The sequence below is a fragment of the Culex quinquefasciatus genome, chromosome 3 (genome assembly GCF_015732765.1).
Source record: "Culex quinquefasciatus strain JHB chromosome 3, VPISU_Cqui_1.0_pri_paternal, whole genome shotgun sequence".
NCBI classification, from domain to species: Eukaryota; Metazoa; Arthropoda; class Insecta; order Diptera; family Culicidae; genus Culex; species Culex quinquefasciatus.
In genome coordinates this window covers 109,337,256-109,364,795 of record NC_051863.1, presented here as the reverse complement: position 1 = coordinate 109,364,795, position 27,540 = coordinate 109,337,256, and the positions used below count along the sequence as shown (strand labels likewise).

General features: G+C 39.7%; 1 protein-coding gene across 3 annotated transcripts in view; it reads left to right on the top strand.

The window, feature by feature from the left end:
- Nucleotides 1–27,540, top strand: part of LOC6033474 (triple functional domain protein) — a 142,378-nt gene that overhangs the window by 23,834 nt on the left and 91,004 nt on the right. For all 3 annotated transcript variants that reach the window (XM_038265374.1, XM_038265375.1, XM_038265376.1), the window contains exons 3-6: nucleotides 3,662–4,274; nucleotides 7,009–7,671; nucleotides 7,741–10,936; nucleotides 10,999–11,327. In XM_038265374.1, the coding sequence (XP_038121302.1) occupies nucleotides 3,662–4,274; nucleotides 7,009–7,671; nucleotides 7,741–10,936; nucleotides 10,999–11,327 (4,801 nt within the window). The remainder of the gene's footprint in view (nucleotides 1–3,661; nucleotides 4,275–7,008; nucleotides 7,672–7,740; nucleotides 10,937–10,998; nucleotides 11,328–27,540) is intronic.

The following is a 27,540-nucleotide window of genomic DNA, read 5'->3' as shown; positions in this document are numbered from 1 at the left end:
TTCAGGTTAAGCGCAGCCCACCTCTCAACGAAACTCTGGTTTTCAGCGTTTCTGGTGGTGCCCAAAGACGAAAGAAAATCTGGCCAGCCAACAGAGGCAGAAGAAAAGCCGGTTAACCCTCTACTATTCAGGGGTTTAAATATATTTTTGTTTGTTTTATTTTTTTAAATGCACATTCCTTTTCCTTTCTATTAGATTTCAGATATTTTGAAAAAAATATATCAATTTTTTGTTTTTTTTTCTGATTAAATTTGGTAAACAATATCGATACTTGTTGGGGTTGTTAAGGGTTAACCCCTCGAGGACACGAGAATAAAAATAGCGCCAGATACAAGCCTTAGCACACATCATACATAATTCAGATTTTGCAAGAAATCATATAATACCTTGTCGATTCATGGATCCGCTCCCGAAAGTGTGACGTGACGAGTAGGTGCGAGTGGGTGGTTGGTAAAAGAACAACAAAAAAAGAAACGACATTGGCTCGTGTGCCATCCTTTTAAAATTTCGTTTGCCAAAATCTACTCCAAGCTAGTTAGCAACAGTCGAACGCCGGCTTCCGGTGAAATTTTGTTTAATCATTACCCAATTTTAGGGGGCCTAGCGGTACCAGCAGCCGTTTTCAGTCGTGGGTTTATATTTTGGCTGCCACTCAGGTGACTCAATCAATGTTTGGGGGTTTGTCGTTGTGCATGTATAGCCTCTACATGTGCAACACTAGAACGCCAATTTGGAGAAGAGGATGCAGTGCCGGAAATGCATCGCATTTGGGGACGTCAAAGTTGATCGCCATAAAGCGCAAACAGACCATAAAAATATAACGATGGCATGATTCCTTTTTTATTGGCATCGTTATTAAGATTGTTTGGCTTAGCATGAAAATAAAAAAAAAACGACTGCCAGATTCTTTTGAATTGTGATGTTTGGGGGACAAGCATTAAGTGGTTATTATGTTTGATTTCAAAGCTTGAAAAAATAATAATGGCGTAAAATTGTGTTTGAGGAATTATTGGATTAAACATCTATTGGAAAAATGCTGCCAAGCTGCTGGCGACCTGCAAAAAAACGAGAAAAAAAGATTTTCCTTCAGATAATCGAAATTCGGATAAAAATGACAAAAAACTGTAAATTCAAACGTATTATGTGAAAATCTTGTTTTTTTTCTAGAGATGTAAACACAATTTGGTTCTCTCCAGAAGTGCATGTTTCAACAAAGTAGTAGCTCCAATAAAACTCTAGCTCAATAATTGTTTTAAGAACTAGATCCCCAGTCCCAACGTGATCTCAGGACCCAAAAAGGATTTAATAAAAATAAGTCAGAAAGAATGGATTTTAGATGATTTATCAATTTATATCCACAGAGTAAAAAAAGTTGAATTGTTGAAAGATTGGAAAAAATTATGGTTGGACAAAACCACTTTAGAAATAATTTAGCCTCATGTGTTATAAGTAAAATCATATATAAACAGATTTCAATTTACACATTTTTAATGGTACTATTACACATTTTCCATGATTTTTAGTACTATCTTAGTTAATTCTATGTTCAAACATTTTTTTGAAAAATGTGTCCATGTATGTCAATTGCTGAAAACATTTTTCACAAATTGCTGAGCAAATTCTCTTAAATTTTCCCTACTAGACATTGAAAGCCGAGCAAATGGTTGCCGAGATATAGCATTGCCTAACATTTCAGAAGGTCTTAAAACATAAATTTTGGCCTTTTGATAATGAAATTTTGAAAATGTCAGTGGGACTTGCAAGGGGAGTATTATATAAATCGTTAGGGGCAGGGGGGCAGAATGGACCATCCTTGGTTTTGGGCTTTAGAATGGATTTAGACCAACTGTAAGGCAAGGGTCTTATAAAGGACGTCAAATAACATCACCACACCGAAAACGACGTTTGAATTGTGAGCAAAAATGTTACATTGTTGACAAAACCACGCAAATGCTGTTTATTTCGAGATTCTTAAATAAGCTTTCTCGAAGTAAGATTGTTTGAAAAAGTTTGTTCAATGTTTATAATGTTATCAGGAGCTATAACGAAGGTAATCAAACAACAATTTTCTATTTGCGAATGATATCTTTAGAAATGGTCGTACATGAATATGTTTCAAAAATCGAAAATTTCATTTCATATAAGGTTTCTGAAATTAATGCTTGAATGGCTATAAATTGGATGCGGCGCGTTTTATCGAAAAAAAGAAAGTTTTTTTTAGCTTGCAAATATTTAATTGCTTTTATTTTTTTAAATCAGAATTCATTTTCATTATTGATGAAAAATCATGATTTTTCCATAATTTAGTAAATCTGTAAAAAAATGCCTACACTTCTATGAGGCTCGAAACTTGCTTATTATCATGCTTATTAATTGCTCGTCGTTCTATACCCTTAGTGACGTGATGGTAGCAAGGACGTCTATGCAAAGTGTCCCTTGACCCACTACAAATTTCAGGCGATTAGCGAAGAATTAGGGATACCATTTTGTTCCATGCGCCGGCATTTTTGGCATTAAAATTCGTGCAAAAAAACTTATATACGTGGGTGTACAGATTGACCAAGCCACGTAGCTTAGAAGTAACGCTTTCGCATCGTAAGCGGTAGATCGGGGTTCAAATCTCGGCTCGAAACAACACAACTGGTGATCGTTTCTCTTCTGGATTTGATTACTTAGTAAAGGGGTAGGAAGGCGGCCTATGGCATGTTAACATTAACCTTATAATGTTTACATTAGTTGAGTAAAAAACTGCCACTGAATCCGCTATGTAAATGCCGACGCCGGCGTTCCTCTCAGGAACTGGGAAAGATTTACTTTACTTTTTACGTGTACAGTTTAAGAAGTAAAATATGATCAATTTGTTCCCCTGGCACTCACATGTGTTTCAGGACCAAGTTGTTTGCCTGGTATGGAAATCATACAAACATACATACGACGGGTCCGGCGGTGTAATGGTTAGCGTGGTTGCCTCTCATCTCAGTTGGCCTGAGTTCATTCCCAGTTGGCACCACTAGCATTTTTCGAGACGAGATTTGTCTGATCAGTTCGAATCCCGGAGTGGATGGAAGCTAGTTTGAAAAAACGTTTAGATTGGCTCACGGTTTCAAGCCTTCGGGCACCTTGTTTCGAGTAGGAATTTTGCATTAGAGAACGCCAAGGCCATTGTGTAGAACGAACAAAATTCACAATATTATTTTTGCAATTCCGTCGTGAAACTACTCTTTTTTCCTGTCATTCTTGAACGACGAAATAGCCTAATTTTCTGTACAAAAAATAACAAAATCGAATAGCAACACTTTTCAAAATAAATGCTGAAAAGTTCTGTTTTTCAGCAATCAAATGGGTGCTGAAAAGTTGAACTTTTCAGCACTTGTTTCGAAAAGTAACACTTTTCAACATTTTTTTGATGTAAACGATTTATTGACAAAATAAATTGAATTGAAATTTCACTCAGTGTGTTTTTTGGAATTGCAAAAAAAGTTGTATGGAACTCGTTGCAAAACTTGATTTTTCAGCACTCTTCGTATTTATCCAACTCGGTGAACCTCGTTGGATAAATGTACGACTCGTGCTAAAAAAATCCTCTTTTTGCAACTTGATCTGCTTATTTCAAAAGGCTGTACAAATATTCAATTTGTTTCTTTTCTCTCTTAACTTCCAGCGATGAAAGCAAAAGCCATGGCTTCACCATCGTCATCGACATGCGCGGCAACAGCAACACGGCGGCGAGCGCGAAGATGATCCTGAAGGTGCTGCAGGAGAGCTTCGGCCAGGACCACATACACCAGGCGGTGATCATCAAGCCGGACAACTTTTGGCAGAAGCAACGGTCGGCGATCGCGAGCAGCAAGTACAAGTTCGAGACGACCACGGTTTCGATCAATCTGCTGAGTAAAGTGGTCGAACCGTCGCAGCTGACGTCCGACTTTGATGGGTTCCTGCATTACGATCACAACCTGTGGATCGATCTGCGGGTGGCGTTCGAAGATTTTCTGTGGCAGGCGAGTGACATTCTGGACCGGATCGATGATCTGCAGGAGGACTTGCAGCACTCGGACTTTCCGGAGGACGTCAACAGTGCCAAGCACAGTAGCGAAGCCCACAACGAAATGAAGAGGAAGGTTTTGAAGCTTCCCATCGAGGATCTGGATCTGCAGGGTCAAAAGCTGCTGGGGAAGTTTACCTCGTACTCGAATCGGAACGACGAAAGTTGCCACTCGACGTCGTCGCCCTCCAAGTGTCACAATCCGGATATTTCTTCCGCGCTGAACCAGGTTAGTACGTCGATGAGGGTCGTAAAAAATAATCCGCATTTCCCAGAGTGTAAACAATGTGGTGGCGGCAGCACTAGAGACTATTTTAAAATCCGCTTCAAAACCAGAAAAAAGGTGGCCAACACGAACGCCAACGATGAAAATTGGACCACGATCTGCGAGAAATAAAAAAGTAGAGATGGACGATGACGGGGAAAACACGAAAAATTTCACTCTTGTTTATTCATTACAAGCGATGGCAATTAATTCGGATTTAAGCTGATTCTTGTATACACACTCGCACACCCTCACACTTTTGTTTTTCCCGGCCGGCCGCCGCCCATTTGGCTTTGAGAGCCGAGCCGGCTGCTGATGAATTGGTCGGTCAGCAGAAGAATGGGAAGAATGGGCGCCATAAACGCCATGCGAATGAGCGCGCGCACGCCGGGGCCATGAATGACTGACGGTGGAAATTATCTAATCAATTTTTCCCCGATGCTTTCAAAATTGTAATCTCGCGCGCTTTTTTTCTGTTTTCTGCTTTTTGATAAGTTGGTGGAATCGCTAATAAAGAGTGTAATGACGATCGCGGATCGGACCCCTTTTTTTTGTGGCGCTCTCCGGTATTGCGCATTGCGCGCATCATTATTGGCCGTTTTGGTTGGATCGAGTTGGATTTTTTTTTGGTGGTGTCATTATCGTATTGCATTACCGTCGATTACATATCAGTACATTGCAAGATACGCAGGTAGTTTTTTGCAATTTGATGTCATTGAACGCAATGTTTTGAATGGAGCAAAGCTTCTGTAACATTGCAACATAAAATCGCATATCCGAGGGTGAATAAATGTAAACCGTTCCCAGTTAGTTGTTGAGGGAACACCCTTTAAAAGTTAATAGAATTGTTACTTATTTAAACATTAGGTGGATCGGGCTTTATAAATTAAATTTATCCAGAATAGCAAAACGTGTTTGCCATCCTTTGAAAAACATATTTTTGAAAAGCTGAGAAAAAAAGACTACCATTGTAAAAGGGCCAAACATTTAATATAACGCCCTTTTAAAATGTTAGTCTTGATTTGAAAATTTTGAAAATATTTTTTTTGAAAAGATCGGAAAATTTTACGAATGTTTCATATTTTAACATTGAAAATCGGACCATTGGTTGCTGAGATTTCGACATTAGAAAATGGTGGGTTGTTTGGGTGAGACTTAGAAAACATCAATTTTCTTGTTTTTAAACCTTTGCATGGCAATATCTCAGCAACTAAGGGTCGTATCAACAAAGGTCAATAAAGCAAAATATAGAGAATTTTCTCAGCTACTCAATTTTTTTTTTCAAAGGTGGGAAAACATGTCACTAATTTAAAAAAATGAAAAACTGCGACTATTTTTTAAAAAGTTACCTAAAAATGGCTTTAACTTGAAAACGGTGCACTTTATCATAGTGACAAAAAGTTAAATAAAAAATCACAAAAAAAAAATTTACCGTGTATATTTTTTTCCAGTGTAGTCCGTATCCATACCGACAACTTTGCCGAAGACACCAAATCGATCGAAAAATTCCTTCAAAAGATACAGATTTTTGAATGTTCATACATCATTTTTGCATGGATGGCTGCCAAATTTGTATGGAAAATTATATGGGCTAACTAATGATGCAAAATGGCTTCTTTGGGCATACCGAAGGCACCAAAAAAGTTTCAGTCGGATTTAAAAATACAAAAAAAAATCGAATGACCGAAATCAGAGAGAACTGCTCATATGTAAAAGTCTATGGGGAATCCAATAGTTAAAAACAGGACCTTTCAAAAACTCTCTATATTTTCATCGGGGCGAATTTTCTTAATTTTAATGCTATTGTCAAAATCAAAATGTGAAAAGTAAGTTTTTCCATACAAATTCCCATATAAAAATACTCTATCGATCCCAAATGCTACACCATTACGAAGTTCCACATTTTGACAAGGCAGGTTTGTGAAACAGATGCGTTACACGATTTTGTATGTAATATTACATTAAAACAATAAAATATACGAATGCTAATGCTCACATTATTGGTACCAAATTTTTCAATCAATAGATAATATTAAAATTCTCCAAATCGGCTTTATTTCGATGCCTTTGGGACCACTTATGCTAACTAGATAAAAACCCCAACAAGACATCAATTTGTTAAAGATCTGGAATTCTATGAAACGACTGAGTTAAGAAAGATTTTGATTTGAGGTCATTTACGTTTTTTGGAAACTGTTTCGTTTTACATAACCGCCAAACAAACACAAAATGTTACCCACATCGCTAGTATAGTAGCATTACATCACATTGATGGAATTATCATCTGCTAACTGTACTGGAACCTGTGAAATAATACAGCCACAGCCGCATATTTATACACCTCGCAGCTGTGAAGTCTTTGAATTGTCGAAAAATTTGCGGCTTTAAATCCGCCCTCCGCCACCTAGCCTAGCACCTATCAATTTTTCCATTTTTATTACTCCCCACAAGTCCGTGTTCGCCGTCGTCGTCGTCGTCGAAAGTGCAAGTGATTCAATTATGTATCACAGAGAGTGTAGGTTTAGGCGGTGGCACTGCGCTCTTTTGTCGTACGTAATACATTCGACGTGTTGGGCTATTAAACTTAATCATCTTTTGTGGCGCGCTGCCTCTTTGTTTTGGTTTGGCGTACAATGACCGCGTTTTTTGTAACCCCGAATTCAACTAATGCTGGGTGGTTTTGCTCTCAATGTTGCAGGTTCTTCAGCAGCTCGAAACGGTGAGGAATGCCCAGCAGCAGCTGTTGAACATGTGGCAGCACAAGAAGACCACACTGGACCAGTGCTTCCAGCTGCGTCTGTTTGAGCAGGACTGCGAGAAGATGTTCGACTGGATCCTGCACAACCGGGACGTGTTCCAGGAGACGTACGTGGAGATTGGCCACAACTACGCGCTGGCCAAGAACCTGCAGGAGGAGCACCAGCGCTTCGCCATGACATCGCGCAACGTGAGCTTCAACATCAACCGGATATTGGCCGTGGCAGGGAAATTGATCGAGAGCAGTCACTACGCGGCGCAGCACATCCGCACGTTGGCCACGCGACTGGACAAGACGTGGAAGGACTTTGTGACGACGCTGGACGAGCGGACGGCGGTGCTTTCGCTGTCGGTGGTGTTCCATCACAAGGCGGAACAGTACACGGAGAGCGTGAGCAGCTGGGCGGCGGCCTGCGAAGCGACCATTCCAACGCCGACGAACGTGGAGAGTCTGGAGACGGCCATCCGGACGCACCAGTCGCTGTACGAGGCGATGTGCCAGGCGTACACGGAGGTGCACTCGACCAGCAAGAAGCTGCTGTACCAGCTGGATCACCTGGTGCAGGTCTGCAATCAGCCGCCGGCTGTCAACACGAGGAAGAATGTGAGTTTACATTTTGTAGTTCTGATTAAATGACTCTGGCTAACATTTTACTTCTTCTTCTCTTTTTAGGACAACTCTCACTTCAATGGTGGCAATCCGGCGGCTGACTACAGTGAAGGTGCGTCCCACGTACTGGCCGTAATCCACCAAATCCTTGGCCACCATCGGGCCCTCGAAAGCAAGTGGCACGCGGGAAAGCTGCGACTACACCAGAAGCTTGCGCTGCGCCTCTTCCAGGAGGACGTGAAGCAGGTGCTGGATTGGCTGCAGAACCACGGCGATGTGTTTCTGCGGAAGAACCGCGGCATTGGGCGAAGTTTGCAAAAGGCGCAAATCTACCAGACCAGTCACGAGCATTTTGAAAATGTCGCGCAAAACACGTACCGGAACGCGGAGAAGCTTCTTGCGGCGGCAGAAGAGCTGGCACGGTCCGGGGAGGTTGCGCCGCAGGAAATCTTTTCGGTTGTGCGGGAACTGGAGACGAATGTGGCTTCTTTTGCGGAGCGCGTTGAACAGCGGAGGAGGAGACTGGATCTGGCTGTGTTATTTTACACTCACGAAAAGGAGATTTCCGCCTGGTTGGAACAACTTCATACCGAAATGGCCAACGAGGAGTCGATGGATCTAGCCAATGAGCATTTGGACGGGACCGAGCGGATGCTGGAGCAGTGCAAAGAGCAAGAGGAGAACACCCTGAAGACGTGCATTCAAGCTATCGCGCAAGGTGAGGCCCTCCTGCAAGAACTGCGGGCAATCGAGGAGGAAGATTCGTCGGGATCGCTGACTGCGGTGCAGAATGCTTTGGAGCGGATTCAAAAAAATCGGCTAGACCTCGAAAATCTGTGGCAGCAGAGAAAGATGAAGATCGACATGTATTTGCGACTGCGGATGTTCGAGCGAGACGCGCTGGAAGTGTGCTCTCAGCTGGAAATGTGGGCCGAGGAGCTGCAGCATACGGATGTGTCGCGGGACTTCCAGAAAACCGAACAAGTCCTTAGGTTGCACAACGAGTCGGTTAGTCAGATGCAGACCACGACCTATCAGATGATTAACACCGGCCAAGAGTTGATGCAACTGTTTGAATCGTCAGGCGTGCTAATCATGGCCGATCCTCACACGACGGCGCAAACCCGCGTCCAGTATCTGCTAGAGTTTCTGCACGATCGGGAGCTGGACCTGGAAGATATGGCCGAGTCCAAACGAATCAAGCTGGAACAATCCATGCAGTTGTGCCACTTCCAGAACGACGCCAATCAGGTCATTTCGTGGATCCGCAACGGCGAGGCGATGTTGATGGCGAACTTTTCCATTCCAAACAGCTACCAGGAGGCGGAACAACTCCGCAAAGAGCACGAACAGTTCCAGGTTGCAATCGAGCGAACGCACACCTCGGCGGTTCAGGTCAAGTATCGTGCCGATGCACTCATGAACGCCAACCACTACGACCCGCAGAGCATAAAGGACATTGCCGACGAGGTGACCAAGAAGTGGCAAAAGCTAGTCACGTGCGCCGAGGAGCGGCACAAGCTGGTGACGGCATCGTTGAACTTTTTCAAAACGGCCGAGCAAGTGTGCAGCGTGCTGGACAGTTTGGAGAAGGAGTACCGCCGCGAGGAGGACTGGTGTGGCGGCGGTGGATCCAGCGACAAGGGCCAGCAAATTGTGCAGCTAATTTCCAAGCATCAGGAGCAGAAGGAGGCCTTCCTGAAGGCTTGCACGTTGGCGCGAAGGACGGCGGAAACATTCCTCAAGTATGCGGCACGTTCGCTGCAGTTTTATCACATAAAAACGAATGTGAATAGCGAATCTCGGGTAAAATCGATCTTGGATAAGCTGCTGACGCAGGAAACTCAGGTGCTCGAATATTGGACGCAGCGGAAGAAGCGGCTGGATCAGTGTCAGCAGTTTGTTTTGTTTGAGAGATCGGCGAAACAGGCGATCGAGTGGATCCATGACACGGGAGAGGCGTACTTGTCCTCCCGGAACAATAAACTGTGCAGCAGCCGAGAGGAGACTGAAGTTCTACTGAAGGAACACAATGAGTTCAAGGGAACTGCTAAAGAGACGCGTGAACGGGTGAAGCTGCTGATACAATTGGCAGACTCGCTGGTGGAGAAGGGCCACCATGCCCACGCAAGTTCCATCAAGCAGTGGGTGGCGACCGTCGATAATCGCTACAAGGACTTTAGCAGCCGGATGGAACTCTACCGGGCTAATCTGGAGAAATCGTTGGGCCTACCTGGAATACAGCAACAGGACGACAATAATAGTAGTAGTAGTATTAATAGTAGTAACAGTAGCCTTAACTGCAAATCCATATCCTCCTCCACGACGTCGGTGTCGACCTCGTCCACGAGTGGCATCTCGTCGGCGTCCTCCACCACAGCCAACGCGTCCGTGCTCGAATATCGCCATTCCGATCCGTCGCTGGAAACAAAGCTGAACGCAGCAGCTGCCGGACCAGGCGGAGTCGGAGTGCCCAAAGAAATGAACGAAGAAAAGCGCAAATCTGCCCGCAAAAAAGAATTCATCATGGCGGAACTACTTCAAACCGAACGCACCTACGTGAAGGACCTCGAAACGTGCATCAACGTGTTTGTGAGTGAGCTCAAGAGTGGCGTCAACGTACCAACCAACCTCGTTGGTAAAGAGCACATTCTCTTCAGCAATATCGAAGACATCTTCGCGTTTCACGAGAAAATCTTTCTCCGCGAGCTGGAAAAGTACGAAACCATGCCCGAAGACGTTGGTCACTGCTTCGTGACGTGGGCGGCCAAATTCGACATGTACGTGTTCTACTGTCAGAACAAACCCCAATCGAACGACTACATGGTTCAGTTCGGTGGAACCTACTTCGAAGAAGTACAACGCAAACACAAACTAGAACACTCGTTGCCGGCGTTCCTCATCAAGCCGGTGCAGCGAATAACCAAGTACCAGCTGCTCCTAAAAGACCTTCAATCCTGCTGCGACGAGGGCCAGGGCGAAATCAAGGACGGTCTCGAAGTGATGCTGAACGTCCCCAAAAAAGCCAACGACGTAATGCACCTCTCACTGCTCGAAGGCTGCGACGTTCCGATCGATACCCTCGGCGACGTAGTTCTGCAGGACTCGTTCCTCGTGTGGGACAACAAGCAGATTCTCATCAAGAAAGGTCGCGAACGACACGTCTTCCTGTTCGAACTGTACATTCTGTTCTCCAAAGAGGTCAAAGACACCAACGGAACGGTCAAGTACATCTACAAGAGCAAGCTGCTCACGTCAGGTAAGATTCCCCCTCACCCAAATGTACGATCCGAACTCCACCACCCCCTCAAATTCCCACAGATTTCGGCGTCACCGAGCACATCGAGGGCGACGAGTGCAAGTTTGCGATCTGGACGGGCCGGGCACCGATGCTGTCCGACTACCGGATCGTGCTGCGCGCAAACAGCCTCGAGACGAAGCAGATGTGGGTGAAGCGGTTGCGGGAGGTCATCCAGGAGACGTACTTCTCCGGGACGTCCTTCTCGCTGCTCAAGTCGCCGGCGAAGGTGGGCGCAAAGCAGCTGGGCCAGCGGCTTTCCAAGGACATTGACGACACGCTGAACGATAACGACCAGGACGGTAGCTCGCTAGCGAGCTTCGGGTCCGGCAACACTACGGACAGTGAGAAGGTAAGTGGAACGGGTTTGGGATGGATTTTTGGCTGATGTGCGTTCCATTTGGCAAAGAGTACCTGCCAGTAATTGTTAGGTTCGGACTTATTTTACTTATTTTGAACCGTCCTCTTACCTCCATAGAAATGAGAAATGGCGTGACTAACTAATTATGCTGCATAATTTGCAAGCGAATGGTCCTGCTCCCAACGTGAAATTTTAGGCATATGAATTCTTGAAACTGGCACCTTTGTAGTAGCAATTTAAGACGCATATTAAATAACACATTAAATTCGTACCGATCTAAGATGTGCCACATGGAAACGAAACGAAACTATTGGCACTACGCCCCCCGGGGCATGGCCTTCCTCTAACGTGGGATTTCTGCTCCAGCGCCTCTGACGAGACAGGAGAAACCGGGACCGACGTTTTACTTCACCATCCGATAGAAGCTCAGTGGATAAGACGGGAATCGAACCCGCGTCTCATAGCATCATCGGGATCGGCAGCCGAAGCCACATAGATTGGAAGTAAAAAAAAATCAAATTATTCGCTCTACAGCATTGCCTTGGCGTTCTCGATTGCGAGATTCCTACTCGAAACTAAGTGTCCGAAGGTTTGATTGTTGAGGCAATTGCAAACCTCTTTTTACACCTAAGCTTCCATCCACCCCGGGATTCGAACTGACGACCTTTGGATTGTGAGTCCAACTGCCTACAGGCAATTCCACCGAGACAGGGCCCAGAGAGACGACTCCTACACCTGGACTGAGCTATCGACCTAACCTCTAGGTTAGACCGGGGCCAACATTTACTTCCCCATCCGACGGAAGGCGTGATCAGACAAATCTCGTCTCCAAATTTGCCACCGGGACCTTCTGGGATCGAACCCAGGCCGACTGGGTGAGAGGCTATCACGCTTACCCCTACACCACGGGTCCCGGATTGGAAGTCATTAATCTCTATTAAAAAAAACCTTTCGGAGCTATGTTTGAGCCGGGGCAATCAATGCCCAATAACCTCGGAACCTTCAAATCTATGATGTTCCTGCACACAAAATCAGAATAACCCTTAAAAGGGTACTTTCTATCATTTTTTCAACTTTACCCGTCGTCACCCTTTTGAAAGGGTACGAGGGCGAAACCCTTCAAAAGGGTACTGGCTCAATAGGGACGTGGCGTTACATCGTGCTGCCATCTGGTTTTTTTAAGCGAGAGTGCTGAGTCATCGTCTAAAAATAGACAGCGTCCTATCTCGCCCAGCAAAATGAAATCGATAAAGTAGTCGGTTTCGATGGAGAAAAAGTGGAAAACGTGGTCTAAAAATAGCGACGCCATCCCCCTATACCCTTTAAAAGGATACTGGTCTTGGAGCGGCGCGCTCACTAGAGACATCTATGGGTCATAAAAAATGTTTGATACAGTAGCGCCATCTCTTGGTTATTCTTTTATAGTGATTTAAGCTGAAGTTTCGTCTCAAAATAGTTTCAATTAGAATTTATTTCGATTTTTTTTTACAAAAAACGTCCATGCAATCCAGAATGATTTCCGTGCTGCTTTGTGGTTCTGCTCCGAGCTGCACCTGGGACAGGTTCGCTTGTCTGCTCCGGGTTGTCATTTGTGCGCGCTTTTTTGCGGGAAAGAAAATAAACAGAAAATTGAAGTTTTTAAAAATATTGATATTGTAGAACTTACATTGCAGCGGTGCTTGCTAACTTCATTTGTCCTTTCCCGGTACCATGTCCAGCGCTGGATGATCCTTCTAGGTCGTTTCACCGGAGAGTCTCCCCCGTAGTGTGGGTTTTATTGTTAGTCCGCTTTAGGCAGCATCCTTCGACGAAGACTTAACTGTTGCTGTTGGGTGCGGGACATTTCGCCGAATGTCGTTTCGCCGACGGTCATTTCGCCGAAGGTCATTTCGCCGAATGTCGTTTCGCCGCATGCGACGTTTCGCAGAATGGGACGTTTCGCCGAATTGACAAATAATCGTAAAATAAATATATAAAATGGACACAAATTTTATTAAAATATTTTGAAAAAGTACCTATAATGTCCCTAAAAGGTGATTTTGCAATCTTTTTTTTAAAAAAAAAAATTGTTTCTTAGTATGTTATTTTTATAAGTTTATGCATTATAACATGCATAAACAATCGCTTAAAAAAAAGTGCATTCTTTCAAATGTAAGCAGTTATTTAATTACAGCAAACAATTTTAAATCTTTTCTGTGAGTTTTTGAATTAATTTCTGTTAGTTTTTTGCATTCTTGTTTTAATATATCATTTGAATTATTTCTGTGAGTTTTTGCGTTCTGTTAACCATGAGCAGATCTTTTAATTTTCTGCTTATAATTTTGATAAATTTCTGTTAGTTTTTGCATTCTTTTGTTTTTCTAACATGAGGAGTTCTTTTGATTTTCAGCATAACATTTTGGAAAAAATGCCAGTAGTTTTTGCATTCTTTACTGAGCATATTTTTTAAATTATTTCTGAGAGTTTTTGCATTCTTTCAAACATGAACAGTTTTTTTTATTTTCTGCTTATAATTTTGATTATTTCTGTTTGTTTTTGCATTCTTAGTTTTTTAAGCAAATTATTTGTATAATTTTTGTGAGTTTTTGCATTCTTTCAAACATGAGCAGTTCTTTTGATTTTTAGCATAACATTTTGGAAATTTTTGGTTAGTTTTTGCATTCTTTGTATTTAAGCATATTTTTTTTAATTATTTGTGTGAGTTTTTGCATTCTTTCAAACATGAGCAGTTCTTTTAATTGGCTGCTTATAATTTAGTTTATTTTAGTTTGTTTTTGCATTCTTTGTTTTTCAAGCAAATTATTTGTATAGTTTTTGGGAGTTTTCGCATTCTTTCAAACATGAGCAGTTCTTTTGATTTTTAGCATAACATTTTGGAAATTTTTTGTTAGTTTTTGCATTCTTTGTATTTAAGCATACTTTTTTTTAATTATTTCTGTGAGTTTTTGCATTCTTTCAAACATGAGCAGTTCTTTTAATTGGCTGCTTATTATTTAGATTATTTCTGTTTGTTTTTGCATTCTTTGTTTTTCAAGCAATTTTTTTGTATAATTTTTGGGAGTTTTTGCATTCTTTCAAACATGAGCAGTTCTTTTGGTTTTTAGCACAACATTTTGCAAAATTGCTGTTAGTTTTTGCATTCTATATTTTTGGCATGCTGTTCAAATATTTCGATGAGTTTATGCATTATTAGATTTTTTAAGCATATTATTTCTATAAATTTTGGTAGGTTTTGCATTCTTTCAAACATGAGCAGTTCTTTTGATTTTTAGCATAACATTTTGAAAAATTTCTGTAAGTTTTTGCATGCTTTGTTTTTTAAGCAAATTATTTGCATAATTTTTATGAGTTTTTGCATTCTTTCAAACATGAGCAGTTCTTTTAATTGGCTGCTTATTATTTAGATTATATCTGTTTGTTTTTGCATTCTTTGTTGTTCAAGCAATTTTTTTGTATAATTTTTGGGAGTTTTTGCATTCTTCATTTTTTAAGCAAATTATTTGTATTATTTCTGTGAGTTTTTGCATTCTTTGAAACATGAGACGTTCTTTACTTTTTAAATTATTATATTATTATCTTGCCACTCCTTCTCAAGTTTGCATGAGTGAGTGATGGCACTGTAGCGAACAAATAGCATAAATTGTACAAAAAAGTTATTTTTTATTCAATTCGGCGAAACGTCCATTCGGCGAAATGACTTTCGGCGAAACGTACCATTCGGCGAAACGACATTCGGCGAAATGACCGTCGGCGAAACGACATTCGGCGAAACGTACCAGATCCGTGAGTTTATCGTAACGTAATACCTAAGATTGGACAACGGCATGATCATAGATTGTCATTTTCATTAGTTCATGAAGTTGTTTATGAGGATAGGTCAGAAACCAACTGTATGATCATAGAGTGTCGTATCTTTTAATGTCTTAAAGATTTATGTGAAACAGGATGGTATTTCATCAAAATAGTCAAGTTTACCGTTTTCGGGTATGCGGGAACCGGTGCTAGATTAATTCGAACTTGCCAATAACAAACCCCCTAGTTGGTATGGAAAACATGCTTGATTTTTATGGTTCAATTTCAACTGTCATAAGTGAAATAGTACTATAGGACGAGGTGACCTCGGTCCTATCAAATTTGCAGCCATTCTTTTTTTTTAACTCATAAAAATGTGCGCTTACAATTAACTTTTCGTGTACACCGAGATTCGAACTCGAGCACTTAGGATGAGGTATAATTTATTACCAATGCGCCACGCAGACTTGTTGATAACATAGTGGCAGAACGCAATCTTGTTCATCACCGTTGCATTCTTTTAGGTATATACAGTCCAGACTCGATTATACTAAGGTCTCGGAAAAATTTCTTTTTGATAATCGAATCACGAATTTTTTTTTCATTGTCTTATTTTTGATTTTTCTTTTTTGAAACAGTGCTCTTTCTAGAAAACAGTGCTCAAAAAACCAGTAAAGTACTTTTCGATTGCAAATTTGATTTTAAATTAAAAACTGAAGTTAACATTTTTTGAGTTAAATTTCTTTTAAAAAACACAATTTTCCAAGAAATCATAACAAAAATATGGTAAAATGGATCAAAAGTTCCGTTTTTTATCCCCTAAAAAATATTGAAAAAAATCAAATTAAATATTTAGATTTTTTGAAATTTGATTTCTTTTGTAAAAATAAGTTAATTCAAAATCGGCCAAATATTTTATTCCGTGTAACTTTTTTTTATAAAGTTTGAAGTTTGATTATCCGAAGGTTTGTTTTAGACTTCGTATAATAGAATCTCAAACAAAAAAAATCGTTTTTTTTTTTCATTTTCTTGTTTTTATCATAAAATTTGAGTTTTACGACCCAATTTCATTCAAATTTGATGTGTTGATTGCCTATTAAAAATAAAATGCATATTTTAAATATTGCATCCCCGCTTTTGGCCGCCATCTTGGATTTAAACATTCTAAATCATCTTAGCGTAGTTTATGGGTTTATTTTTTCATTGTTTATTTTTTTCGTGATTCGATTATCCGAAGTGAAATTTTTCCGAGGACTTCTGATAATCAAGTCTGGACTGGACTTACATTTCTGCCGAAAACACCGAACAGATTATTTTTCAAAAGATACAGATTTAAGAATATTTACCTACCATTTTTGTAATAGCTGCCAAAATTGTATGGCACCTTGTATGGGTGAACCAATAGAGTGTAATAAAAAAAAGAAGAAAAAAATTAAAATTGTCCAAATTTAGTGAGCATAGCAACTTTTCAGTTCTTTTTTAAGTTCTAAACAACTTTCTAAAGTTTGGGAACGATTGGTTAAGTCCCCACTTTTTGCAAAGCGATTCAATTTTGTATTAACTACGCCGTGTTAGGGTGGTCCGAAAAATGGCAATTTTCGTCGATTTTTGCAAAAACCACTTTTTTCAAAAAATCATAACTCTGAATCATTTCAACCGATTTTAGCTGTCTTGAGCGTAAACGAGAGGGTATTAGATAGGCGTTTAAGGAAAAATAGTTTAAAGTTGCAAATAACCATGAGCCTAACATTTGAAAAGGGTAAATAAAAACTTAAAATGCTTTTTTGAATGTCTCGGGACCAAAGAGCCTATGCCTGAAAATTTCAGATTCCACGGAAAATTTTACATAACATATCACAAAATTATGAAGTTTTGTTTTCAATATTCCGAGATACGCTCAAGACAGCTAAAATCGGTAGAAATGGTGCGGAGTTATGATTTTTTGAAAATTGTGGTTTCTGCTAAAATTTACGAAAATTTCCATTTTTCGGACCACCCTAACGTGCCGTAAGTCACCCTAATGGCAAAAAAAAATAAGGGTCTAATTATTTCGGCCAAGGAACCCCCGGAAAAATTTTGAGCCCGATCGGAGAACTTTTTTTTGAATCATGCTGTTTTCGTGGGGAATTGCTGAATATTCGTTTTTTCTCCAAATTGTAACAAAATTTCATTTATTTTTAGTTTGGGGCACTTGAAAGACGTGTAGATGAACAATCTTAAGCATTTTTGAAAAAAAATCGCAGGTCTGTCGAATACCGAGGCAAAAATAGCTTTGTTTACCATTGGCTCTTACGTTTTTTTTTTGAAAACTAATCCGAGATTTCCAGTTTTGGTGCAAGTAACGTGTAAATTGCTGGGCTGGATGGTGAAATTTTCTCATCATTCATTTGCAATAGTGCTGAAATTCATTGTAATCCAGTCTTTCCAAAATGCACTGTACATTTACACGCCGTACAAGTTTTCAGTGCAGTCCATGTTCGAGTTCTACCCGAACGGTGCACTCAAGGTTTACACGCGGTGCAAACACGGGGTGCAATCCTCGGGTACAACACCGTGCGAGCGAAGAGCGTATAAAGATACGAAAAAATGACTGCTTCTCACTCTCTCTGCGGCAAACACTGTAGTGTGACCGCAGCGGACAATTAAACACCACTTTACAGCAGAGTGAGCGTGAGGGAACTAATTTTGTCTATTTTGTGCGTCGTCGCCTGTACGGCGTTCTGCGCGAGGTTCGGTTTTAAACACGAGGTTCGTGTGCGCGTACAGTTAAGTGATAAAGTTTCAATATTTATTTATTAAAATGTTGAATGTTAAATATCGCTGTGTTTTGGTTTTATGAAACAATTAGCATTGCAGCTTTTTTTCAACAAAGAATTTTGAACATTTTTATCCAATGTGTAACAAAATAAATGTTTTCTTTGAACACCAGCCAAAGTTTAGTTTGATTTCAATAGAAAAAAAGTGAAAAAGTTAGATGTTATGTTTAAAAAAAGTACCCTTTCTGGGTGATAACTAAGATCAAACCCCCTCTCCCTAAACGATTCAAAAGAGGCTCATAATTTGCACATTTGCTCCCAAACGCACGTTTCACCCAAACCATCAAATTTTCCCGCACCCGGCCAGACATTACACAATCGTTATTTGGCGAAGAACGACAATTTACTGGCACGTTTTCCCCCCCAACCACACAAACACCCCACATGCAACCCCAGGCCAGAAGGGGGAAATGGAGGGCTTTGAGTCCATAAGTGACACTTGTTGAAAATTAAAAACCCTCCACGGGTCGGTTTTGTGGCACGAAACGATACACCGAGGGGCGAATTATGCTGTTGCGGTGATGATTTTGTACTTTGGATCGTCGAGAAGTATTCCTCCTTTTGCCATCATAATAAATGCATGGTATACTGCAACCATCGCCGTTGGAAACAAAGGGGTTTCAGATGGGTAAGGTGGCTGCTAAACCAGCTGCCTTCGGTACTTTTTTAAATTTTATTTTATGGTAGAATTTTCCCTAAATTCTGTTTACAATATTTTCAAAATTCGCATTGCGCTTCCACTCATGGCCTGATCAAGTTGTAGCGCCATCCTACGAACAACGCTGCGAGGCTCTAGGGATGGAAACACTCTATAAGAGAAGGCAGTTCTTACGGGCGGCTTTCGTGGGGAAACTGTTATTAGGTGCCATCGACGCTCCTAATATCCTCGCCAGGATCAACTTCAACGTCATCCCGCGGCCGCTCAGAACGTGGAACGCACTCCGCCTAGACTTTCATCGTACTCAATATGGACAGCAGGAACCTATCCGGCAATGTGTGACGTTTTCAATGATTTTGACGATTTATTTGATTACTCGATGTCTGTAGATTCCTTTATTTCTAACTTACGCCGTACTATTTTTGTTTAGATCTAAGTTTATATTGTATCTCGTGAAATGTATTGACCATGTTTAAAAGACGGTGGGTTTTATGCCTATTCGAGAGTGGCGAATTTAGCGATCCAACTCGAACGGGCTTTTACCACCCAGTCCATTAAGACAGATAAATGTCGGATGGACAATAAAATAAAAATAACAAATAACAAAAAAAAGAGCGTCCGATTTCCCGGGGTTACAAAATTCCCGGGAAACGGGAAATTTTCATCAAATTTCCCGGGAAATCCCGGGAATTCCCGGGAAATTTGAAATGTAACGAAAATTATTATGATCCTGTATCTGATTAATATTTTGCAAACAGAATTGTATAGAACCGCAACTTTAATGGTCAAAATGAGTGTGAGGATCAATTAATGACATGACTGCTCGTAAAAAATTATGCAACTTAGAGAAAATATATAAATTTTCTAATTTTTTATGCTGTCTTACAAATCGTACCAAATCAAAAAATAAATATTAATAGTATTTTTGTTGAGAAGTATTTTTTTAATCAAGGTGTACACTGGACAGTGAAAATCTATGTTTCACAACAATAACAATAAAACTGCTTTTAAATTTGTCTCTTATAAAGTTAAAATGGAAAAAATCATTTAGAAATAATGCTTTTCGTAGCAAATAACTTATTCCGGAATAAGTGTTTCAACTTGTGAATAAATTGATACCTAATCATTGAATTTGCCTGAAAAATCTAATTTCTAGCGCAATTTAACTAGAAACATGAAATCACAATTCAAAGTTTTAGAATATTTGAAGCGAGTTTTTGCAATATGGTTTCATATATATGGGTAAATTTCATATGATACGAAGTTGTTTTTTAAAATGATTTTTCATGGTTCCCTTAATGATATGATTTTGGTTATATGGTTACACGGTAAAAAAATCTGTGTAAAATCGCATGCAAAAGCATGCACATCGCCTTTGTGAGCAAAAGCATGTAATATTGTATGAGAAAACGTGTACACAAAAAGCATGTACAAAAGAAAAAAAAAAGATTTTGCATTCCCCAAAAATAGCATCAATCTGGTGAGAGTCATATTCAGATTACCAAGTCCGCACCCCAGCCTTCTCGGCTATCTCGCCGCTGTGAAAATGATTGGATCAACACCGATGTAGCTGTAAGTTCCCCATACATCGTATACAGATAATTCGGTATACGACGTAGGGGAAACCTGCTGTTACATCGGCGTTGAACAAATCTAATGTAAGACGATGAGATAACCGAGGTGGTTGGGGCGCGTATTTGGTAATCTGAAAATTACTCTCACCAGATAGCTGTTATTTTTGGGGAATGCAAAGTATTTTTTTTTTCTTTTGTAAATGCTTTTTGTGTACACGTTTTCTCATACATGCTTTTGCTCACAAAGGTGATGTGCATGCTTTTGCATGCGATTTTACCATCGGATTTTTTGCTGTGTATATGACCTAATAAATTAATTAGATTTAAAAAAAAAATCATATTGTAAAAGTGGTAAAACTTAAGCGATATTTTTTTCATATTTAACCCTCTTACGCCCTTGTTATAAACTTTGAAAAATATTTGCAACGGCCTGACTAGTAATAAAGAAAAACGTCATATCTTGAATTTGGTCTGGGCGGATAGGGATTGCTTTTAAAAGTTAACGTGAATGCTTAAAAAATACAGCAGTATTGCCACATTTTTTTTGCTCAAACAGTTTACCACCTTAACTGTTATGTTATTTAAAGTAAAAATCGTAACTATAAACAATTACTGAGAAAAAAATAGTTCAAGCAAAACAATGTTAACGGGCCATAACCAGTGTGTAAAAAACAGTATTTTCTGATCCTTAATAATCTAAACATCATCTGACGTGAGCTAGAAATTATGTTTGTTTGCAACTTAGGATTCGGCCATAAACATTGTTTTGCTTGAATTAAGGATTTCTATGGTTGATTTTCAAGTTCAAGAAAGTCTTATTATACTTTACACAAAATAAAAACTAAAACTCAAAATCAGGTGCCCAACATTGGCCAGGAAGTTTCATGGGTCAAATAATTTGACACTTATATTTTATTTGGTAGCCGGGACCGTGGTGTAGGGGTAAGCGGGATTGCCTCTCACCCAGTCGACCTGGGTTCGATCCCAGACGGTCCCGGTGGCATTTTTCGAGACGAAATTTGTCTGATCACGCCTTCCGTCGGACGGGAAGTAAATGTTGGCCCCGGACTAACCTAAAAAAGGTTAGGTCGTTAGCTCACTCCAGGTGTAGGAGTCGTCTCCCTGGGTCCTGCCTCGGTGGAGTCGCTGGTAGGCAGTTGGACTAATAATCCAAAGGCCGTCAGTTCGAATCCCAAACTGCATGCTTCCAACGAGTTGAGCCTGGGCAAAAATGTTGTTGGTCGGTGTAATAATTAACACCTTATTGAATGAACAATGGACTCGTGGTGTAGGGGTAAGCGTGGTTGCATTTTTTCGAGACGATATTTGTCTGATCACGCCTTCGGTCGGATAGGGAAGTAAATGCTGGTCCCGGTCTAACCAGAGGTGTTGGGTCGTTAGCTCAGTCCTGGTGTAGGAGTCGTCTCCCTCGGTGGAGTTGCAGGTAACCCGGGGTGGGTGGAAGCTTAGGTGTAACAAGAGGTTTGCAATTGCCTCAACAAAATCAAGCGTCGGATATCTAGTTTCGAGTAAGAATCTCGCAATCGAGAACGCCAAGGCAATGCTGTAGAGCGAATAATTTGTTTTTTTTTTTTGAATGAACATTAGTGAGTAGAGGGTGACGAGCGGGAATTCCCGGGAAATCGACCATTTTTGGACCTCTCGTTTCCCGGGAAATTTGGTCGAGAGTCCCGGGAAATTGTATACTTATACATATCGAAGCAAAACTTTATAAAATAATTAGAAAAAACATTCGAAAAATTTGAAACGGTTTAAAACATTGGATGTTAACTTGTCGAATGTTCCAATTGCTAAAATTTAGAGAAGCCCAAAAAGTGTAAACCCGAAAATTTATCTTAAAGCTTACTTAGCAGTTACATCATTATAAAGCCTTTTTTTATTATTATTTGTAATAGAAAAAAAAACCCCTTTTCTAAAAGTTCAATTTCCATATCCTCTCTCGAGCATAGCAATTTCATTTTTGATGTCAATAAGTCATGTGATGTTTCGCATCAACCTCAATATTAGAATAACGTCATGATTCGAAATCCGGACACTTAGTAGCATTTTTTTTTTGTTATAGCTGGCAAAAAATCATGTAATAAGTTGGAAATGTAGAAATATCATCAGGACGTAGTATAAACAGTCAGTTTCAAGAAAATGCATGCAAAATATGTCTTTTCTAACAATTTTTCATCAGAATTTGAAAATTAAAATGACTTGTTGTGCTTCGAATTCCGGACACTGTTAAAAGCTGATTCGAAATCCGGACACTTTTGCTTCGAATTCCGGACACTCGATTTTGCTTATGAATCGCACAAATTTAGACTGAAATGTTAGTGAATGGCATTCTTTAAGTCTCAAATAAGCTGTTAACATCAAAACAATCGATAGTTTATATAAAAATTTGCTAGAGTTTAAAGAAATCATAAACATAAATTTCTGCTTTGCCTTCCCGGTGCTTCGGACGCCTATGAAATATTTCCGTTGAAATGTTTCGCATTTTTGGTAAACGTATAATTTTATTTTATTTAATTGTTTTGGCATTAACTACAGCGTTCAAACAAACTTTAAATGAAAGTTGATGTTGGAATTCATCAAATAACACAGTTTTGACATTCATAATGCAAACTTATATCCAAATAATTGATAAAACAAGATGAAGTGTCCGGGTTTCGAAGCGTCCGGGAATTCGAATCATGACGTTATATTTTGGAAGAGAAATCTCTGGCAATTTGTAAAGATGGCCCTTTGTTAAGGTTCGCCAATTATGAACATTCGGGTTTTCTTGATAAATGTAAATATTTCTTCAATGAATATTTTCAGTTGACCTTAAAAAATAAAAATAATCAATTTCAATTGTTGTTTTGAGTTGTTATGTAACATTTTGCAAAAAATCCCGATACTGGGAAATAATATATTTGCTTTTTTTTACTTCTCAAAAATCTAATAACAAGCTTGTGCAAGTTTTGAAAAATCTCTCTTTGCGAATTATGACTCGTAAACATTTTAAACTACAATTTTAAGTCCCAAAAAGCTCAAAAAACGATCTTGTATTTGCAGATTAGAAAAAAAATCTAAAGATTGAAATAGTTTCTTTAAATAATGAGACTACTTAAATAAACGATTCTTTTAATAAGTATGAATGAATTGTAACTGAATTCATTGTAAAGAAACGAGTTTATGACCTTTCCCTTTTAAATTATTAGCACTATTGGCATACTAAAAAAACAACTCCCGGGTCCCGGGAATTCCCGGGAAATTCAAAATCTCGAGAATCGTCACCCTCTATTAGTGAGTGATGGTAGAACTTTCAACATTGTAAACTAAAGTGCTAAAAAGAACCTTTTTTCAAATCGTAACGCAAACCATTTTCATGACTTTCGCAAAACTTTTAGCATGCTTTCGAGCTTAATTGAGCCATAAATGCATAGTGATAAAGAGAACGCAAATGAGACTTACTTACGTTTATGACCGGCCGCAGTGTGTAAGTGTGTGTTTGTGTGTATATATTTGCGAATGTGTTGAGACGCTTAAGGATAAGCAAAGCACACACGAAGGGAACCGGCGGTGGGAAGAGGGGAAGGTTCACGTAAAGGAGAGTACCTCGCTTTGAGACTCGAGCGTGATAAGATAAAAGGCGAGAGAAAATATGCTCAACCTGAGAGGCACCAGCCAGAAGAGGCCCCAACACACCGGGCACAGAGATTTGCGTTACATAATAATTTCATCTGGCTTCGCCCAAAGCTTTTCCGCATTGACGGAATAAAATCCGATGCTGCTGGTGCAAAACTCGAGAGCACCCACTTACGGTGCAGCGACATAATCTTTTTCATTTCATATTTCATGCTCGTCTCGTATTCATACACACGTATACCGGGAATTCAGGGCAAAAAGAATTCTCCGCGAACATTTTCCTGCAGTAATGCACGCTTTTACTGAGGCTTTAGTTTTTCTTTTCTTTGCTCCTCCCAGGGCCAAGTACGTGTGGGAAAACAGTCATATGGAAACACTTCATTCGGCTTTTTATTATTTTGTCTCCTCCTGCAGTTTCCAGAAAGAAAACTCTGTGTTAACGGGGAAGAGCGGTGTTTTTGCCTGTTTCAAGTCTTTATTGTTGTTAAAATTTAACATGCAATTTGCGTATGATTTAGGCGCTGGATTTTGAGTGTTACGAATTTATTTAGATGCTATCGGCAGATTGCGTTGCATTTTGATGTTTTAGGACTGTGATGCAAAAATGAGGAGGGGTCTCGTGGCTGCTGATGCTTATGAAAAATCCACTGTTGAAGAATCAATTTTAATTGAAATACAAACCTTGAATGATCAATTTTATTTCAAAATAAATCAAATATTTTTAAAAGTTTTTTTTATGCTTTTTATATTAGAGTTGCCCTTGTTTTATTTTAAAAACTGTAAATATGGGTATCCGGCGCCGTCGCTCCGTGACGTACTCAAACACTTAGGAGCCCAGGGCGGCGAAGTCCTTGTAGTTAAAAGGAAGACACTAGTGGTTGGTACTAGCAATAGTGGCCGACAGCTATAAAGTCAACTTCGTTTTTTGCCTTCCTCACGTTCCTGAGGAAAGGCTATAAAATCACTCGAAAAATAAACTCCTCAATTAGACCTCCGAGACCCACCTTCATGTATACCTATCGACTCAGAATCAAATTCTGACCAAATGTCTGTGTGTGTGGTGGGATGTTGATCAAAAAATTGTCACTCGATTATCTCGACATTGGCTGAACCGATTGTATCCGTTTTGGCGTCATTCGATCCGTCTTGGGGTCCCATAAGTTTTTATTAAAAATCATGCAGTTCAGTTAAGTACTTCAAAAGTTATGCTTAAAAAACGATTTTAACAAAAGTCCGGAAGATTGTAAAAAGGGTGGTTTTTATAAGAAAACCCGTCATGCAATACATTTTCAGAAAGGAATTTAAAAGAACTTTCCAACGCGTCCAAGACATTGAAGATCTGACAAATCTATCAAAAGTTATAAGCACTTAAGTGTTATTTATACGCTTTTTGGAGGCCGGATCTCAGATATGTTGATGAAAACGTTGTCCGGATCTCTCATGCGACCTATCGTTGGATAGGTATTCAAAAATCAAAATTTGTAATATGGGGCCATAAAAAACACGTGGGTAAGGGTGCATGTCGAGTTTTTACGGATTTCCAATTTGTGTTATTTCAAATGTCCAAATATTTCATAACATTATAAATGCCCATATTCGCATAAATGTCCTATATGCAAAACAACAAGATGAGAAAAATGCATTTGTAACATTCCACCGTGACGTTGCAATGCTTTGACTTTTTGGTTTTCAATATTTCGGCAGTAACTAAAAAATATACAGTCCAGACTCGATTATCCGATGTTTCGAAATCCGAAGATTTGTATGGGACTTAAAATAATCGAATCACGGAAAAAAATGTTTTCGTATTTTTTTATTTTATTACTTTAACGTGAAGACTTCCATCATTGTCATGATTTTTCGTTCAAAGATATAAATTTTGCGTCGCTTTCAATATTTTGGCAAAATTCCTTCAACAAGTTGTTTAGAATAGTGCCCTACACATGCTGATTCCTTTTGGTAACGATTATCCCATTCCTTGTAAAGTTATGGAAATCGTCATTAATCAATGATTGCGAACTTGGGCGTCACTAACGTCGCCGTTTGACACGTTGGGATTTTAAAATCCGCCAAACAAATCATAGCAAACTGGGTTGCAGCGAAAATGTCCTTGTCAGAAATGTTCTGTTTACGATTGAAAAGGAAGTGATTTTGGAGGTCTGCTTTGAAGCAGGATTGATTGAACCGAAAATTTGTCATATTTATTACAGAGATCCCGATCCCGAAAAAACGAAACTATTGGCACTACGCCCCCCGGGGCATGGCCTTCCTCTAACGTGGGATTTCTGCTCCAGTGCCTCTGACGAGACAGGAGAAACCGGGACCGACGTTTTACTTCACCATCCGATAGAAGCTCAGTGGATAAGGCGGGAATCGAACCCGCGTCTCATAGCATCATCGAGATCGGCAGCCGAAGCCGCTACCCCTGCGCCACGAGACACCAAGATCCCGTAGATTTTATAAATTCGATGACCCAACCCGTTGAGTTAACACATTCTGTGGTTCTGGATGTAAGGCTTCTTGAACCGATGGAAGATTATTACTGTACCAACATGATGATTTTTAAACTTTTTTGCAAGGGACTTCAACCATTGGTGTCTATTCTCAAAAGAACAAAAAAAAGGTTTCCTGGTCAAAGTTCAGTTGCTACACGACTTTAAAAAATGCCCGTTAAAAAACCCGAAAATTCGCATTTGTGGTTTCGGCTGACTCGTTAGCCAACAAATTGTCCGACCAGACATCAGACTTCTGTGTAAATTTTACTAAAGCGTCGTGTTGAATTTCGGTTGTCGAAATAGCCCAAAAAATTAATCAAAAAAGATGTCCTCCTGATCTTCTTTTTAAAAATTTATTACTTGATACACGAGTCAAAAAATAACATGCAAAATTAAATTTAAATATTTAAAGAATTTCGAATAAAATCACGCTCTCTTAAAACCACCCCCACCCCCACTAAAACTAGGGACCTACATAGGGAAATGAAATGTTCTGAGAGAAACTTCAAACACCCTAAGTCATTCAAATTTAAGGTTGAAAAACTTGTAGTTTTTTTTTTCGTGCTGGCACTTTTTTTATACCGAACAAGCACAAACATAACAAAAACTACCAGATTATTATCAACAACAGTTTTACAATACTTGTAATTGTTAGAAGTCTCGTTTTTTTGCCAAAACTATTTTAAATTGATTCCAACCTTGTTCTTGCATGATCTTGTTGCTCGATTGGAACCTCGATTTGACAGTTCGATTGGAACCCTGAGAGTGACATTTCGCCTCTTCATAGGCCCCCAAAACCAAAGCTAAAAACTCGATTCGCCACCTACATTCGAGTAGGAGAACTTTGGTGCAAGGTTACGTTTACGTTTTTGCGCGATAAGTGCAAAGGCGAGTGAAAACTATTTAAAGGTTTTTTAAAAGAAAATTGATCTTTTGGAATAAAATAAAGTTAACAGGAGGTAAGAAATAAAAAGTTCTATCGATTGACTTTTTGATTTTTTGCTAAGTTGTCTTTTTCATTGAAAATTCTTAGATCCGGATTGAAAACGCGAGAATGAGGTTAGATTGCAAATTTTGAAAATCATTCCAATTACCATTTTTCAAGCAGAGCTTTGCTTTTATGGTAGAAGTGACCTCGGAAGTGACTTTAAAAAATATTTTTCCTCTTGAATAATCTACATTCTCAATTGATTAGTTAGGCTTTGGTTGATTAAAACATTCCCTTATTTTGAA